At 41.1% G+C, this 16,983-nt stretch overlaps 1 protein-coding gene across 1 annotated transcript in view; it reads right to left on the reverse strand.

The window, feature by feature from the left end:
- Nucleotides 1-16,983, reverse strand: part of COL9A1 (collagen type IX alpha 1 chain) — a gene marked incomplete at its 5' end in the record, with an annotated part of 82,887 nt that overhangs the window by 41,843 nt on the left and 24,061 nt on the right. The window contains 11 exon segments of the mRNA XM_082668785.1: nucleotides 2,498-2,551; nucleotides 3,960-4,016; nucleotides 4,753-4,785; nucleotides 5,428-5,481; nucleotides 6,744-6,797; nucleotides 7,160-7,183; nucleotides 9,831-9,866; nucleotides 10,131-10,184; nucleotides 16,192-16,254; nucleotides 16,390-16,425; nucleotides 16,686-16,760. Of these exon segments, the coding sequence (XP_082524911.1) occupies nucleotides 2,498-2,551; nucleotides 3,960-4,016; nucleotides 4,753-4,785; nucleotides 5,428-5,481; nucleotides 6,744-6,797; nucleotides 7,160-7,183; nucleotides 9,831-9,866; nucleotides 10,131-10,184; nucleotides 16,192-16,254; nucleotides 16,390-16,425; nucleotides 16,686-16,760 (540 nt within the window).

Consider the following 16,983-nt stretch of genomic DNA (forward strand, 5'->3'; position numbering starts at 1 on the left):
ACACATGTGTATGATTAAATACTACTTGTATTTCCCCATGTAAGTACAAAAACAACAGTGATTGTAATTTTTCATTAGCAGGTTTTGGGGTATTTTCCCATAGATTCTTGATAAACCTTGGAGTAATGTATTTGACTGAAATATTTCACCAGCAGATGAATAGCACACAATAACTAATCTATAACCACAAAGCTAAATGACAAATTTAGGAATAGCAACTTATTACCGTTTTACTGAAAGATTTTTGACTATTCATTCTTATCTTTATAAACAATTTTTTAAATCTTCATTAATTAATTTGTAGAGTAAACTCAAGGCAGAACTGTGAATCTGAAAGCTAACTTCAGACCCCTATAGTCTCATAATTCTTCATCTTTCTGCTTTCAGTTTACAGTTAAAAGCATCTATTAGCCCTTTCAAGTTTCATTGTTCAAGGAGCTATCTTATCTTCATAGGCCGATTTTCAAAGACACCACTGAAAGTGTTAAGTGACATAAACATGTGAAATAAATTAAAGGAGTTTTCAACAACTTTTAATGAAAATTTTGGCCAGTTACCTAACACACCAAACAATTTGCAGGTTCCCCAATGAAGACCAAACCAAATTTGAAAGTCCAGATCACTAACTTGTATAGGTCTCAAAAATGCTAGTTTCGCGGGAGAGTGGAGAGACACTCTGACTGACAGGTCCATTCCCAAATCCCATGGGATGGGGAAGTGGAAGTTCCCCCAAGAAAAGAGGTCACCCCAAAAAAAAGAAAGGGATGCAGGGCATCAAAAATAGCAGAAGTCTACTAAATCTGCTTTATTATACATATTACCTCCTGAATATTTGGTGTCATTTAATATTCCTACACACTTGTTTCTGAGGTTAGATGATAGTCTATTATATGGGTACGTCATACTTAATTTAGCCATATTGGACATTTTTCATTTCTGCGCCCTTAGCGCTTAGAATAAACCCTGGCACATAGTGGATACTTAATAAATATTTGTTGTTTTTTTTAAATTACGAATTGAAAAATTCAATGGAGGAATGAGCACACAGAGAAATTTCCAAAGTACTTGATTTTTTTTTTCTATTTTCTCCAATTTGACATCAAGAATCCAGCTGTTATATGACAGATAAATAAAATGCCTTAACTATTCAGAGCCTAAGTAATAAAAGACTTTTTAAATGCATGTTCATACTGTAATAAGGTACTGGAAATTGGCTTATTTATCCTCATTATCTGAGATTGTTCAACAGCTTTACCTAAGGAGTTCAAGAATATTAATGCCTGGGAATTCCCTGGCGGTCCAGTGGTTAGGGCTCCGTGCTTTCACTGCCGAGGGCCCAGGTTCGATCCCTGGCCGGGGCAATAAGATCCTACAAGCCCTGCGGCACGGCCAAAAAATAAGGAATATTAATGCCTGCCTGAAGGTATTAATAAATTGCCTCTCAAGCTCTTAACTTCTAAAGAAAAAGACTTCTGCCATCCAATAATGGTGTAGAAGGACATATTCAACAAAGTCTAGAAGACCCACATTGATAAGAACAGTTTGACTTTGTAAAATATTATGGAATTAACCAGAACTAAAATTCTACCGTACAAGAAGTCAAATTCTTAGTTACTCTAAAGAGATTTCATCCTAATGGATGAAAAGAAAAGGCAAATAGGTCACCTTGCTTTAAATTTCAGCCTTGGATTTTCCGTAGGACATGCCAGCCCCAATGCAAGTTGTGCTGTGGTTTTCAGTTTCTACCCAGAATATAATATAAGTGCCAATTGCTAACTTCCAGATTACTCAAAATCTAAGTTACACTGAAATTAGGTCAGAAACAGATAAATTATTTCAGAACTTAAGATGAGAGGCTATGAGCCAATTACCAACTTCCCTGTTTGCTAGTCTCAGCAACACTTGTCATGAAATTTTACTCCTGTCATAAAAATTTTGCTTAGTGGAGTGGAACAACCAGCTAGAATAACACTTGACTGTCAAAACCATCAAGGAAAAGAGCTGAGTGTGACTGATTTGAAAAGGAAAGCAAGGGGTAGCAATACAGGAAAGAATGAAAGTATATGGCGCTTTCTTTGTTCTTTTTTTTGTAACTGAACAATGTTAGAATATGATGCTTAATCAGAATATTAATGCATCTACTGAGAACTTGTTAATCATCACTGGAAAAGGAAGGGTAAAATAGTATGCTTTTATTATCCCTTATAATTCTTTTTTTTTTTTTTTTTTGTGGTACGCGGGCCTCTCACTGTCGTGGCCTCTCCCGTTGCGGAGCACAGGCTCCGGACGCGCAGGCTCAGTGGCCATGGCTCACAGGCCCAGCCGCTCCGCGGCATGTGGGATCTTCCCAGACCGGGGCACGAACCCGTGTCCCCTGCATCGGCAGGCGGACTCTCAACCACTGCGCCACCAGGGAAGCCCCCTTATAATTCTTTATAATGAAAGTGATCACGACCTCCTAATCACAATTTTCCCACTAAATATTCATTGTCCTTACCTTGTGACCTTGTCTTCCAGGTTCACCAATCTCTCCTTTAGCCCCTTTATGACCCTAACAAATGCAAAAGTACATAAGTACAGAAATTAATAAATAGACAAGCAAACAAACGTGTTGAGTTTGGCACAGAAAGTGGTCAGAAGGCTCACGAAATGACCTTGCTCCCCCCAAATCTATGTCCATAGGCTGCTAGCCGAAAGGTTATGTCAGAGAAATGACAGCCTTAGAAGACCTTAATAACACCATGTGGGCTACATGACCACAGTATATAATAAATATCAGTTTCAGTTAATAGACAAACTCTGTTCGAGAATAGCAAACACCCCGTTACCTAGTTCAGCCACTGGGCAATGACTCACTGCCAGCCGGTCCCTAACCCTCCCCCCTCAGCTCCCTCCCACAGTTGGGCGAAGGGCATGGAGTCTTCTCCAGCATCACTAACTCGCTCTCCAGAGGTGACGGCTGACACACCCAACGGGCTACTCTCTGCTCTCTGGAGGCTCCCCTGGAAACCTCTGCTTCCTCTGTGCCCATCTCCTTCCTGGAAGCAGAAGAAAGGCTTCCCCAGACACACGACTTTCTGCCTCTTCTTGTACACAGTTTAAGTGCAGGTGACAAGCTATAAGCGGCAGCCCGTGAAGGTTGCAGAACATGTGCAGAAATCCTCATCTTTCACTGTCAAGCCACCTGTTCTAAGCATATGTGCGCTTCGGGTCAGGGACATGGGGCAAGTGTGAAATAAACATTCTGAAATTAAGTCTGTCAGAGCTTCCTTCCTCAGAACCTTTCTTGTACCAAGGGTGCAAGTCTCTGTGAAAAACAAGACACCAAGCCAGGCCCAAGTCTTCTGCAGTTATGGGAACCCACCAAAGCTAACCTCCACGAAAATCACAGTGGGAAACCCAGGGCCTCGGAGCCTTTGAGATCTTTGGCAGAACTTCCCGGGTCTGGACTAGAGAGAGAAAGCCATTTAACCCCAGCTTTTGGTATTTATTCTCTTATTTTTATGGGCAATTTTGAAGTAGTTATGATGGCAGAGTGAGAGAAAAACACTTTTGGAAAGTCTCTTTTCTTCTCTATTTTGCACAGTTTTTCCAATTCTTTTTAACTAAACCAGTTTCACATACATCATGTGTACCGTCCCTGGCTCGCATCTCTCATCACTGGAGCAAACTTCTGAACCTTCATTTGGTGTTGTAGGGTCCCTCCATTCAATACATTTCACTGGTATTTCTTCCCTGAACAGCACTGAATAATCAAGCATCTGTGTCTGTCAGGGTACCAGCGGGAATCTCCAGGACTGTATAAGGACCACAGAATAAGCGACACAGACTTTCCCAATCCATCAAAGTGGGCACTCCGCACCAGAAAGGCCAGTGCTTCAAGGAAAGGCTCTCCTTTTCCTGTGGATAATACTCTTGAAAACAGAAAACAGAATACAGTATGGAAACTATTCTCTTACCCTCATGCCCGGCAGGCCTGGATATCCAGAGCGGCCCGGTGGACAGGAACTGGGACACTGCCCGAGAGACAGAGAGACAGTAAACCAGAGCTTCTACTTTATGACAAAATGGTACCTCCTTTAGGAGTCCAGCTACAGAACCCCAATTCAATTATATTCATGAAATAACTCTGACTAACCCCTTTCCTTTTTTATTCTTTTATTTTTAAACTTGGAAATATTCCTAGCTTACAGAAAAGTACAGAGAACATAACAAACCCTTTCCCCACGTATCCGCCACCCAGATTTAATGAATGTTACTATTTTGCCATATTTACTTCAGATTTAACTTGTTAAAGGAATAAAATGATTGCAGACAGGCCACTGTCCCAGGACCTGACCTCTGTCCCCTCCCACCTGCCCCCCACTCCAACAGCTCTGTCCTGAGGGTCACGTCCCCCCAACAAATGGACCAAAATTGCACTTAGTGCAGTTTTCCTACATCGTTTGAATATTAGTCTATAAGGAAAACAAGTCTCAGAGCGGATTGTTTGACTTCTGATGAAAAAGCATGTCTTAGTCATAAAGTAAAAAGATTATGGAAAAAAAGGTATTTCTATAATGAAAAACGGTTTTTCTGAGTGTACACAAGCGACCAGTTCACCAGTCCGGCCGACTGCTCTGCTATCTGAGTAAAGTAAAAGACAGAAATACAACATATTCCAGTGAGGTCATTTTAAAGAGAATTCACCTTTTAAAGAGAATTCCTGGTCTTTGACCTAAACTGTACTTTGTTCAAAGGAAAACGTCTTACCAATGGATCTCCGTCATGAAAGCCAATTGTTCCCTAAAGTAAAGAAAATACTAAAGTTAAGAATATAGTGAAACATTTTAATTCAAACTACTAACAACAGAAAGTTCATTGGACAAAAATACAATCAGTGTACTTGTTCAATAACCTATACGGAATAAATAGCGTATAATACGCTAACATTCTAAAAACTTGACCTGGCCTCTTCTGTTTGGAGAAAACTAAATTGCAGTAGATTATTTCTTTCAGGGGACTGAAGGGAAATAAAATGAGAGAATAGAAAATATGGAGAACTCTAAATCGTAAATTAAAAATAAGGATAATCTCCTAATTAACCGCATTTTTAAAAGTACTTAACTGTAAATCCTTCGTAAAAACGAGTTCCTTTGAAAATGTTCCCTTTATATGTCCAAGGTTTGAACATTTGAGAAACCACAAGCCTCAAAGCACTTCAAATACAATCAGTAAACCAGTCCCCGTGAAAACCATCTTTTAAATTATTGTGATTTCTCTACTGTTCTGGCCTAAAAAGACCATGCTCTGAATGAGTGAAAAAATCATAGCCATTCTGGAATTTTAGGACAATGACTTGACTTAAAGGTACTTCCATTTTTGGTTCTTAGGTTTCTTTAATCCCAACCCTCAGGCACAGAGAAATTCAATCTTCAAAGAACTTACGCTGGGTCCCGGGGGACCAGGGGGGCCCGGTGGTCCTCTTCTCCCAGGGTCACCCTAAGTTATTTGAAAATTGTGACACGGTGGTTATACACATGTCAAAACATAGTGCGTAAAACTGGCGAGGCATGAGAAACTGACATTCCTAGAAACACTGCAGAGCTCAGCCTGCATGGACCTGCCACCAAAATCGATGGGGGACCCACAACCCAACTACCTCCACAAAGCCAGAAGAATAAAGGAGTTCCGGTCTCACCAAAGTAGTAAGACAAGGCAGAGGGAGACTTGGGGGAAAAAGCCAGTCCTTCTCTATAGGATGATCACTTTATCTACTCTGCAAACAAACTGGAAACACTACGTACTTCTCTAGTTGATTATCAGGGGAACCAGAACAGCCAACACTGCTGATGCTGCCCAGCTAACAGCAGCAAGGAAGGCTTGCGCCTGCCTGAAGCTGCAACAGGGAAGGTCGTCACCTCTGCAGGGCCAGCCACCCCTGGGGCTCTTCACCCAGAAGCTATCCCTCGGTCTGTCACTGCACGCTCTTGCCATTGGGACGGAAGGTCAAGATGGCTGAATTCAAATAAGCCATTCAGATGAAAATGGAGTCCAGTTAGACTTATTATCCAGAGTTGACTCCTGGCGCATCTTTTCCTTCCTAATGTTCTATCATAAGAAGTCAAAGGCATCTGACAATCAATTTTACAATCATTTCATATTCATTCATCATTCACTAAATAAATTTGTCAAACAGTAGCACCTACAGCCTCTCCGTGGATTTACTATTACCTATCGTTCAGAGAACGTCAATGATTCAACGTTTTTTGAATATTTATTGAATATGAACATCAAACACATTACCAGCAATTTCTTCCATGAAGTTCAGCTCTTTACTGACTAAAGTTAAGTTCTGTCAGTTCGATTATGATTTCATGATCCTAACATACGTGTACATGGTAGTAATTTTAGACTATTCACTTCATTTCCTGCAGAGAGACTAATAAAAGAGACACTGGACCCCAATCCTGGCTGAGAGTCTGTAAAGCGAAGGTGACACTTCTCCACTTGATCACTAATTCTAGAAGTTGGGAAGAAAAGTTTAGCTGAAAACTTCAGGGAAAAAATTTAAATCACTCTACAAAAATGAGGGGGTATTATCACCCTGGTCTTCATCAATATTATAAACTGGAATGAAATTCATCTGCCGTTTCTTGGATTTGCAGGGGGAAGCATACAGCTAGGGCGATGAGCCTTCCCTAGTAACATCTTCGGTTAAATCAGCAAATGTCTGTCAATGCGCTGTGCGTGCGTGTACTCACAATTGGTCCAACACGGCCAAGCTCTCCGGGGAGGCCTGCTCCCCCAGGAGGACCCTGCAGTCAACAAATTAAAGGGACACGGTGATTTACGAATGTTTTTACAATCTATGACAAGCGATATCAAGTACGATAAGCTGACTTAGAATTACGTATCTGAGCTAGATTTGGTTTCCAACGAGAAATTTGGACCAAATTTTAATTGCTTATATAGAAATTAATTAAATTAACAGAAATTCCTTAAATTAATAAAATACTTTTAGCAGAATAGGGGTGCTGTCATAGTAGTCCCGTAAGATCATTCAGGTAGGACACTATAAACGCCACTGGGTACAGTGTTAGCTGGAGAGTAGGGTCGGGATCTGAGAAACGGGCCATTTTTGTAGACTATGTAAAACAAACCAAGAGATAATACTTACAGGAGGTCCAGGAATACCACGGCCCTAAAAGATTAAAATAAAAGTTGTTACGGTACGTCACCCATACTTAGTGTAAATACAGACACAGAAATAACTCAGTTCAAAAATAAACAATAGGGCACTAAGATCCCGCATGCCACAGGGCAACTAAGCCCACGCGCCACAATTAGAGAGCCCGCATGCCACAACTAGAGAAGCCTGAGTGCCGCAACGAAGAGCCCATGTGCCGCAACTAAGACCCAAAGCAGCCAAAATAAATAAATTAATTAATTAATTTAAAAAAATAAATAAAGTTTATCACTAAATAAACATAAGATGTTCATTCTACAGAAAGGACTGGGTAAGGAAAAGCAAACACGGCTCTACTTCTAAAGGAAGAAATTTGCTTCAGCTCCTCAAATATTCTTTTGACGTCTAAGCTAACCAGTAATATTTTTTCCAAACTTTTTTTAAAGAAAACCAAGATACCGTTACTCACAAAGAGGCACAACCAGACTTTTTCACATTCTTTTCCATTGTAGGTTATTACAAGATGATGAATATAGCTCCCTGTGCTATGCAGTAGGTCCTTGTTGATTTTCTATTTTGTATGTAGTAGTTTGTATACACTAATCCCAAACTCCTAATTTATCCCTCCCCCTCTTCCCCCTTTAGTAACCATAAGTTTGTTTTCTATGTCTGTGGGCCTATTTCTGTTTTGTAAATGAGTTCACTTGTATCATGTTTTAAATTCTGCATATAAGTGATATCACTTGTCATGTTTTATAAGAAACCTACATTAAAAGCAATACAATACTGCTTTAAAGTTTCTAATGTGATATTTGGAAGTTCCCCAAACTTCCTCTCCCTAGTTTAGGAGAGAACTTCCTAAAGTTCTCTCCCTTTAGCACAGAGAGGCGGGGGAGAAGAAAAGGGTTTAGAAACACACCCTTCGACAGGTAGGGCTATATGCAGACACCAAATCCATTAGATACTGAAAATGAAACGGTGTCACTCATGAAATAACCTCCAATGGATCCTAATTTAGTATGCTGAATTTTATTTTAGAGCTGGTCACCCCATCTCACACTCCTTTACATTTTCTATCTCTTGAGCAACACCGAACTGCGTGTAATCAAGGGTTGAAACCACGCCTTCCGCAGCCTCGCAGCCTGGATTCCAAGCACAGGGCCTAGTACATAAGAAGCTCTAGTTCTACGCTTGTTGAACTTAATAAAACTGAGCATCTGCTACCTAGAGCCCCTATTCTCTCTATGCTTTCCGGGGTCAGTCTCCCGGCCTTGGGTTTCCTCTCCTCTGTTGGCTTGAATCCCTTGTATTCATAACTGTCTCTGATACCATATTCCTGATAGCTTATACTTCCAGACCTCCTTTTCTAAAATATTCCTTATATGAAGCACCCAGTGGAATCAGTGCACATCCTCTGATAATGATATTATTTTTTAACATCTTTATTGGGGTATAATTGCTTTACAATGGTGTGTTAGTTTCTGCTTTATAACAAAGTGAATCAGTTATACATATACATATGTTCCCATATCTCTTCCCTCTTGCATCTCCCTCCCTCCCACCCTCCCTATCCCACCCCTCCAGGCGGTCACAAAGCACGGAGCTGATCTCCCTGTGCTATGCGGCTGCTTCCCACTAGCCACCTACCTTACGTTTGGTAGTGTATATATGTCCATGCCTCTCTCTCGCTTTGTCACAGCTCACCCTTCCCCCTCCCCATATCCTCAAGTCCGTTCTCTATTATTTCTAATTATTTAGGCAGCCACAACAAGTATGAATTTCACATGAGCAGTATGTTTTAATGATAAGTGGGACTTTTTTTAAGCGATTCTTTGAAAGATTACTTCTATTTGAACATTTTAATATGTGGATCAATTTGGGGAATAAATGTTCTGTTTGGCAATACCAAAGTAATCAATAAGTTATTTCATTATCAGAGACCTAGAGGTTTGATAAATTTCACTAAATCTAAAAAAAAAGGCATCTCTATAAGATGTTGAGCTCTGAGCTGAAAATATGGGAGAAAGGCCAGCAAGATATTCACTTCTGCAGATAGACTTATAATGGAAAAGTTGACAGACACTGAAATAAGGCAAAGAAAACAGTGAGAATAGAAAACAAGGAGGAAAAATACAGATTCATGACAAGAACAAAAGAGGAATGAAGAGCAGAATAGAAAAAAAGATAGCAGCCTGAGAACCCAGTTCTCTTGTAGACTGAAATAACACAAGTCTGCCAGATTGTGCAATGTAGAAAAAGACTTGCCAGGGAACCAGGTGGGTGATAATATCTGACATATCTGACAGCCAATATTTCATTAGAGATAAAACCAGTTGTGAAGAAAGTGGTGTGATGCCCAGGTCTAAACACTGAATACTTAGATTTGCTGTTGTTATGCAAGAAACATTTTCCATCAGTGGGGACAGAGAGGGGGATGTCTATTGGGAAACGCTACCTGCAAACAGATGTATGTATTTTACACCATACATTCAAATTGCTCTAAAATTTCTCTACTCATAGTCAGAATGCTTATCACAGCAGATAAGTCATAAACTCCTTTGTGATGTGTATTATGTAGAAAACTACATTGAAAAATTTCACAGTGGCAGAATTTTACCTAAAGATAGGAGATTATCAACCACGTCACTTTACATTTACTTACTGGAAATCCACGAGGTCCCGGCACGCCAGGTTCTCCCTAAAAATAAAAATAGCTCCATTGTACTTAGCTTTTAGCAGAATGAATATGTAAGTATGCAAACTGGGTAAATATTGAGATCATTACAACACTCCATCTTGGTGTTTCGGATGTAATTTAATTCAACTGAAACACGATTTTAGTTGAACAAGTGTATTTCAGCTACTTCACAACTAATCTGTTAGTTGATATGGAAACACCACAATGAAATTATGCTTCCACACTTAATTAATACCAGCAATTAATACCAGGTGGCTAACTTACTTTCTGTCCTCTCGGTCCAACAGAGCCAGGAGATCCATTAGGTCCCGTTAATCCCTAATAAAGCAAGATGATGTTAGAACTAATACAGCATCCTTAGGCAAACCACTAAGTGGATAATTTTGCTTAATTTGTTAATTATATACAGGATGGTTGCCTAAATATTTGTAAAGAAATACCTTTGCATATTCTTTCTGAAAGCTAATGTTTAAGATCTGCCTGTTAGTTACTTTCTGTTGATATAAATTCTATCCTATTCCTAACTTCCTGCTAAATGCATTGTTTCTCACAGGGTTCAATAATTTAGTACTTTTGTCTCTGCTTTGAAAAATGCAAACTAATAGTTACAGTGTTCTAATAGGTAAGTCTGATACGACGACAGATCTTGTCTCTGCCATTTAGCCATATTTATGTACCTCCTTGACTTCGTTTATAAAACAAAAACACTGTATGTCTCTGTAGCTTTTGAATCACGTCTTGAGAGTTAAAATGTTCCTTCAATAGTAATTAAAACTAATCCATCGCATTATTGCCTTAGAGCCGTCTAAAGGTCTCTAGTCATCTTAGCAATGATGACTGCTTATGGAATACATTAACTTCTAAATTTGAATCACTTGAAAGCATGTATGTTTCTAGGTTATCTCCCTTAGTAAAATGGCTATTATTAAGTATACATTTTCATATGTGCCACTCAGTATGTAGAACTTAAGTCAGTTACTGAAAATTAATAGGGAAAATGACAATGTTTGGAAGTGATGCTTTAATAGCCGCTTTAGTTTTACATATGATGGTTATAACTGTGTTTCACAGTAATTGACTTAATAGATATCAAAGCATGATAACACCACATGTACATCCAAATTTCCACATCAGGTAAAGATGCATTTTTATCTTTGTAATTTTTTCTTTACTTTTAGATGTTGTCATTTATAATGTAATCTTGAAGGGAACACCTTGCTAAAGACAAATATGTATATGTGTATCTATAGATGTATACATACATATATGTACATATACATATATGCATGCATATACAATATAAATACCTTATAAAACCTATACATTATCAAGATTTTGAAAAAGGCTAAAATGATATTAATTGAGGGATGGATTCCTTGAAAATATGAAAGCCCTACTTAAAAATAATCACCAAAATCCATATTTAATCTGTCCTAGTCTGCATAAATATCAGTAAGATGCATTCACGTAGCTTATATAGAAAACTATTTCACTGATCACCACTTTTACATTTCTCTACATCAATTATTTTCCCTCATAACTCCAAAGAGCGAATCAAAGGAAGCAGAAAAGAATGAGTTGAAAATGTTAATTACTGGAAATTTAGCAAAGAATAAAGTTATCAAACACACACGGAAGCGTTTTTGACAGGCTGAGATTTTCAATCTCCCCAGTATAACTGTAACGCTGTAACTTGGGAACAGGTCCCAGCATCTTAGTTGCTGAGCACCTATGGTAATGGAACGTTGGCTTTTGTATTTCAGCAACAAACCATTCCTGCAGGGGCACTCTGGTAACACACATGGCACATGGGTTGTATAAACCTCAGGGCATGTCTGACGAATGGGACGTCTGATGTCCACTCTACGCATATACCCTCCAAGACCAATCCTGGTCAATTCCCACACACACAGCCAGCTAACCATCTTCACTCAGTGATTGAAATAACTGACAAGGTTGGAGGACAGTAGCTACTGTATATGGTAGAACTTCAGCTCCATAATAAGGAAGCAGAATGGCCGGATACCCTGGAGGCTGCTTCCAGTCGCTTCTTATTTATACTGTCTTCCATAGACATGATAAACTATGTCTAAACACTAGGAGGCTCTTTGAATGAATGAAAATATATTCTGGTGTCTGATGATCCAGTGAACTCTTTTATGAAATAGCCATGTAGAAAAGCATAAGCTCCATGAGGACAGGACTGTGTCCATTACAATCCTAGCACATTGTCCCAACATCTAACACACTCTCAGTACACGACTACTGAATAAATTACTTTGGGTGTTGGGTGGAGGGATTTCACACCTGTCCTTCCACATCATCTTTACTTTCGGTTCAAATCCCAACTCTGGCACTTAATTGCTGTGCAACCATGGTCAAGTTGCTCAACTGTATGTAGCCTCAGTTTCCTAATCTGTAAAATAGGTATAATGTTAATATCTACCTCATATGGTAATTTTGAACATTCATTGGGATATTACACACAGCGTGTTTACAACAGTGCCTGGCAGAGCGGACACTGAGTTAATGTTAGCTGTTCTTATCATCATCATCATTGTGTGGTCAGACTACACTAGATGCTAACGAAGAGTTCACATGAAGTGATGTTTCCTGCCCTCTGGGAGCTTAAAACCTCATTCAGAAGGGGTTCTGCAAATAAACAAGCAAAAAGTTCTAGGTATTAACCACGGGCACTGTGCTTCACAGCGCCCCTCACATTTTCTTTTTGCTGCCTGACTAGTTCCACTTACACTGACCTTTCAGAGTAGTTTCTTTATTACTCACTATCCTAATCATATAACATCTATCAGGGATGATAGCTGTATACATTCAGAGGATGTTCTAACCTCTTGCCTGTAAAAAGTAGCATGGCTTAACTATAATTCCTGTACTTCATTCTAATTCCTCTTCTCTGTATCTGAGACGGATGCTATACGAATGCAAAAAAAATACTGCTTTACAGAGCTCACTAAGCATGCCACAGCAAAAGTGCCTATAAGAATATAAGTTATGAATGATAACAGCACAGCTGTCCTTTGGGAGCAGAGCTTACAACCAAGCTCTGACGTCTTTAATTTTACACGTCTATAAGGGAAAAGAATCAACTTACTAAAGTCTTAGCAGGAAAGGAGGGATTTTATATGGATGTACATAAGTCTCCTACAATTTACATTTACAGATGCACGCATACAACTCCAACTTGCAATCGTTCTTATTTGTCAAAGAAATGACTAGAGGAAAATATTGGCAGCGGCAGAAAGAACTGCTTTCATATGAATGCTTATGAAGATTAAGTTCTATACGGGACGATAGTAAAGCCAACTGTGTTCTGAAACTTCCTGCCTCTGTCTGGCAGAGCACAACAGCCATCAACAGTAATTTCCTTCCCACATTCCAACCACTCAGCTCAAGAGACCCAACACATAATCCCACAGGATTAGCTGCCATGACTCGTTTACCTTTTCTGTCACGAATCCACTTGATTCAGGTTAATTACCTTGAAGCCACGTTCCTTTCAGATCCTTCCAAACACCATCGATTAACCATTTGTTAACATTACCAAAAAATACCGCTTTGCCATGAACCAAGGTTGGTAGGGTTCAGATCCCACCACTACACTTAGGTTCACCTACCAAGAAAGATAACTTACGCTTTCCCACTTACTTAGCTCTCAAGCCCAGAGACAAACAGCAAACTCTGATCCAGCTTCTGGTATTTCATTAGTCTCAAGGTCTATTCTCAATTTAGGGTAAAAGGTCTGTTTAAAATGTCAAATGTGTCAAAGAGTGGAATAAAAAAAACTTTTCAGGTCAGGATTTTGTAAGCTGCATGTGGTTCCATTTCAAACTTTGGTGAACATGAAATTTATACCAATATTTACAAGTAATTATAAACTATCAATTAAAATATTTTTACTATCCATTGAATTTTTAATATCATATTTCTTGGTTGGTAATTCAGATAACAAAAATTCACTATCATTCTTTTTCTCCCTATTTTCTCCAAATATTCATCTATTTAAGAACCTCATTCATATCTGCATGAGGCAAAGCTATCTGGAAAGAAAGTGACTCGAAAAATCAAGAAATCTGGTTTCTTTCACCATCTTAGCCACTGAATAACTCTGGGCCCCTGGGGGAACTACTTGTCCTCATAATTATTCAGTGTCCTGGTCTGTGAAGAATAAAATTAGCCAAACCTACTTTCCAGCTTGTTGTAAAGTTAAAGGAAATAATGTTTGTGACTGCATTTGAAAAAAAAGTTCTACTCAAATGCAAATTAGTATGGTTCATTTTTTGCTCAGTTCTAAAAATGCCCAAAATACTGGCGCACACACGACTTTCTTACTTTATCTCTCCTTCCTTTCTCTTTCTCTTTTTCTCTTGCTTTCCTTTGCAATCCCAGAAGATTGATTCAATGCCCTCATCAGTGTCTCCCTGAGGACCTTTCAGGGTCAAAGTTCTATGATATAAGAAACCTTACTATTTTACACTTTTTAACTGTGGAAATCTGATTTGGAAATCTGCACTGTGGTACTGCAACTATAGACAAAGGAGAAAAAAAAAACTATTTGTAGGTGTTATTTACATTGTACTTCTGAAGATTTTGAAGACCTTTCATTTGTTTATCCCAAGTTTCTGTTTAAGCGTGGAAATTACTTTATAAAGCAAAACCAGGCATTGTCTTTATTCTTCTTTACAGGTGAAAAATTTGTTGCACCTGCTACAAAAGCACCATAATTCTAGTCCTCTGTCTGAAATTATGGCAACTCAATAGTGAGACAAGACTTCAGGCCATTGGTTGACGCTTCAACCGCCACAACAATCAATAATAATGATAGTCATTTAATCATCAATTTTCTTTTCACATAAAACAAGGTCCACGTTTCAAAGGAATGCAGAAATAAATCCAACCTGTATTGGGCTACTGGTTTACTTAGTGGCCTTGTATTTATCAGACGTTTTTGTTATCATGTGTCATAAGTAATTCACGGAGTTTCAAAGAAAAGCTTGATAGCCAACAAGTTATATCATTTCAGTTTGTATTATACGAATATTGGTCCCTGGGAACCTCATGCAGTGCCACTTTGCATACCTAGAAAGTTCAAACTAGGGCCTTTGAAGCATAAAACAAAGTCGATATCTCCTAAGGCGATGAATAGCATAGACAAATATTTTCATTATGCTAATCTCGATAAAGAAAGCACATCTTAATAACCACTAACATCTAGCTGTGTGGTTTTTCTTTTTCTCAAAATGAAGGCTCTGTCTTAAACTCCAGTCAAAACTTCTCGGAATCTATAATCATAGGTTTTCGGGTGCTTTTTTTTTTGATTTAGAAAAGTCCTTAGTTGGGGGAAACCACATGAGATGGTAACTTGAAGGATAACTTGAGGGACCCAGCCTTGTCTGTTCTCTGAGAGCAGGCGCTGGGTCTTACTTCACTTCGTATCCAGCGGCAAAGTCAAGGAGTGGCCTGCAGTGAGACCTCAATAAATATCAGTCCAGTGTACGGACAGAGAAGCCGAGAGGCCTGAAGTCCTTTTACTCTGAAGAAATGTTACTTAGTGTTAGGTTTATCACACAGCTCAGCATCTGAGCGTCCCTCCTATGCGGGGGAGGCAGGTGTGCTAGGGGGTAGGCTGGGGAGAGGCTGCTGCTTCCCGGTCTTCAGGCAACCCTAGTCAGCTTATTTCTGTCAGTGACGTCAGCCAAGAAAACACCCGTGGAAAGAGAGAAGACTAGTTTTGAATTTCCTCTTCCACGTGTACTGACCAGTTCCCTGCCCCAGCCCTGCTTCCACCCACCCCCACTCACTTCAGACCCTCCCCTCAAGAGCATCTTTCTCTTCTCTTTTCCTTGGGATTTAGGAGAACCCCAAGAACCTTCCCTTGCAGGTTCCTTTTCTAAATGCATTTAGGGGGTGCCGGAAGGCAAGGGCAGAGACGGCTTGCTGGGAAGCCCCTGCAGAGGCCAGTCGGATCCCTCCTCCCCGGCACCGGCTGAGCAGGGGAGTGGACGGTTAGAGGCAGGAACCGGTACCCACCTATGTTTTCTGAGAGCAGGAAATGCCAGCGCTGCGTGCTCTCCCCAGGGAGCTGCGCGGAGCCTCCACCCTCGAAGACCCATGCGCAGAAACGGCCACGTCCGTGCCAAGCCCGCGCGCAAGGCCAAGTTCAGGGCCACAGCCCTGCTGCAGCTGGGATCACGGTCACCCCCATCCCTGCAGCCTGCGCCTCTCTACACGCACACACACACACACACACACACGCACACACACACGCCTTGGGCCCGGCTGCGCGCCCCCAGTTCCCACTACTCACGTCTGCGCCCGGCGTGCCAGGTTTGCCCGGAGCTCCCGGCTTTCCCGGCTCTCCCGGGGGGCCCTGGGCAGGGAGGTCGCGAGGCAGGGAGAGAAAAAAGGAGAGAAAAGGGGGCAGAGTTGAGACTCTTCTAACGCACGTGGCTGCAGACCACGTCGGAAGGAAGGAAGTGGAGGGCCAAGGCGCTGATCCACTTACCGGGGGGCCCGGGGGACCCTTCGGACCTCGGTCACCCTGGAGGACAGGAGGAAAGGGAGAGCAGTCCGTGAGAGGGGGGCGCTGGGGACCCCTCCGGGAGAATCCCTCACAAATCGGGGACGGGGACGGGCTAAACGGTGCTGGTCCATGACCAACTGGGGTCACAGGACACGTGACCTCCTCTCTCCGAAATTCCCAGGCTTCCAGGCTCACCCACGTCCCATCCCGCCTTTGGGTGGGGGGCTCCGTGCGCTCTCAAAGAACCCACCCGAGCCGCTGGGGAAGGTGACACTTACGTCGATGCCGTCGATGCCCGGGACTCCAGGGGGGCCCGGCGGCCCCGGAGGACCCTGCTCACCCGGGGGTCCCCTCTGACAAGAGAGCGCACATGGATTAGTGGAGTACGTGGGGCAACGACGCGAAACTGGACACCAGGGCCGAAGGCCCCCCGCGTGGCCCGGTAAAGGCATTGCCCTGCAGAGGCCGGGGTTTGAACCCAACATAACACGGGGGGATCGAACTTCCAAGGGAACTTCTTCCCCTCCTCAAGGTTCTCAGTGAGGCTGACAGTGAGGTTAGAGCACAGTCCAGGCC

Source organism: Grampus griseus, assembly GCF_964374135.1.
Source record: "Grampus griseus genome assembly, chromosome: 13".
NCBI classification, from domain to species: Eukaryota; Metazoa; Chordata; class Mammalia; order Artiodactyla; family Delphinidae; genus Grampus; species Grampus griseus.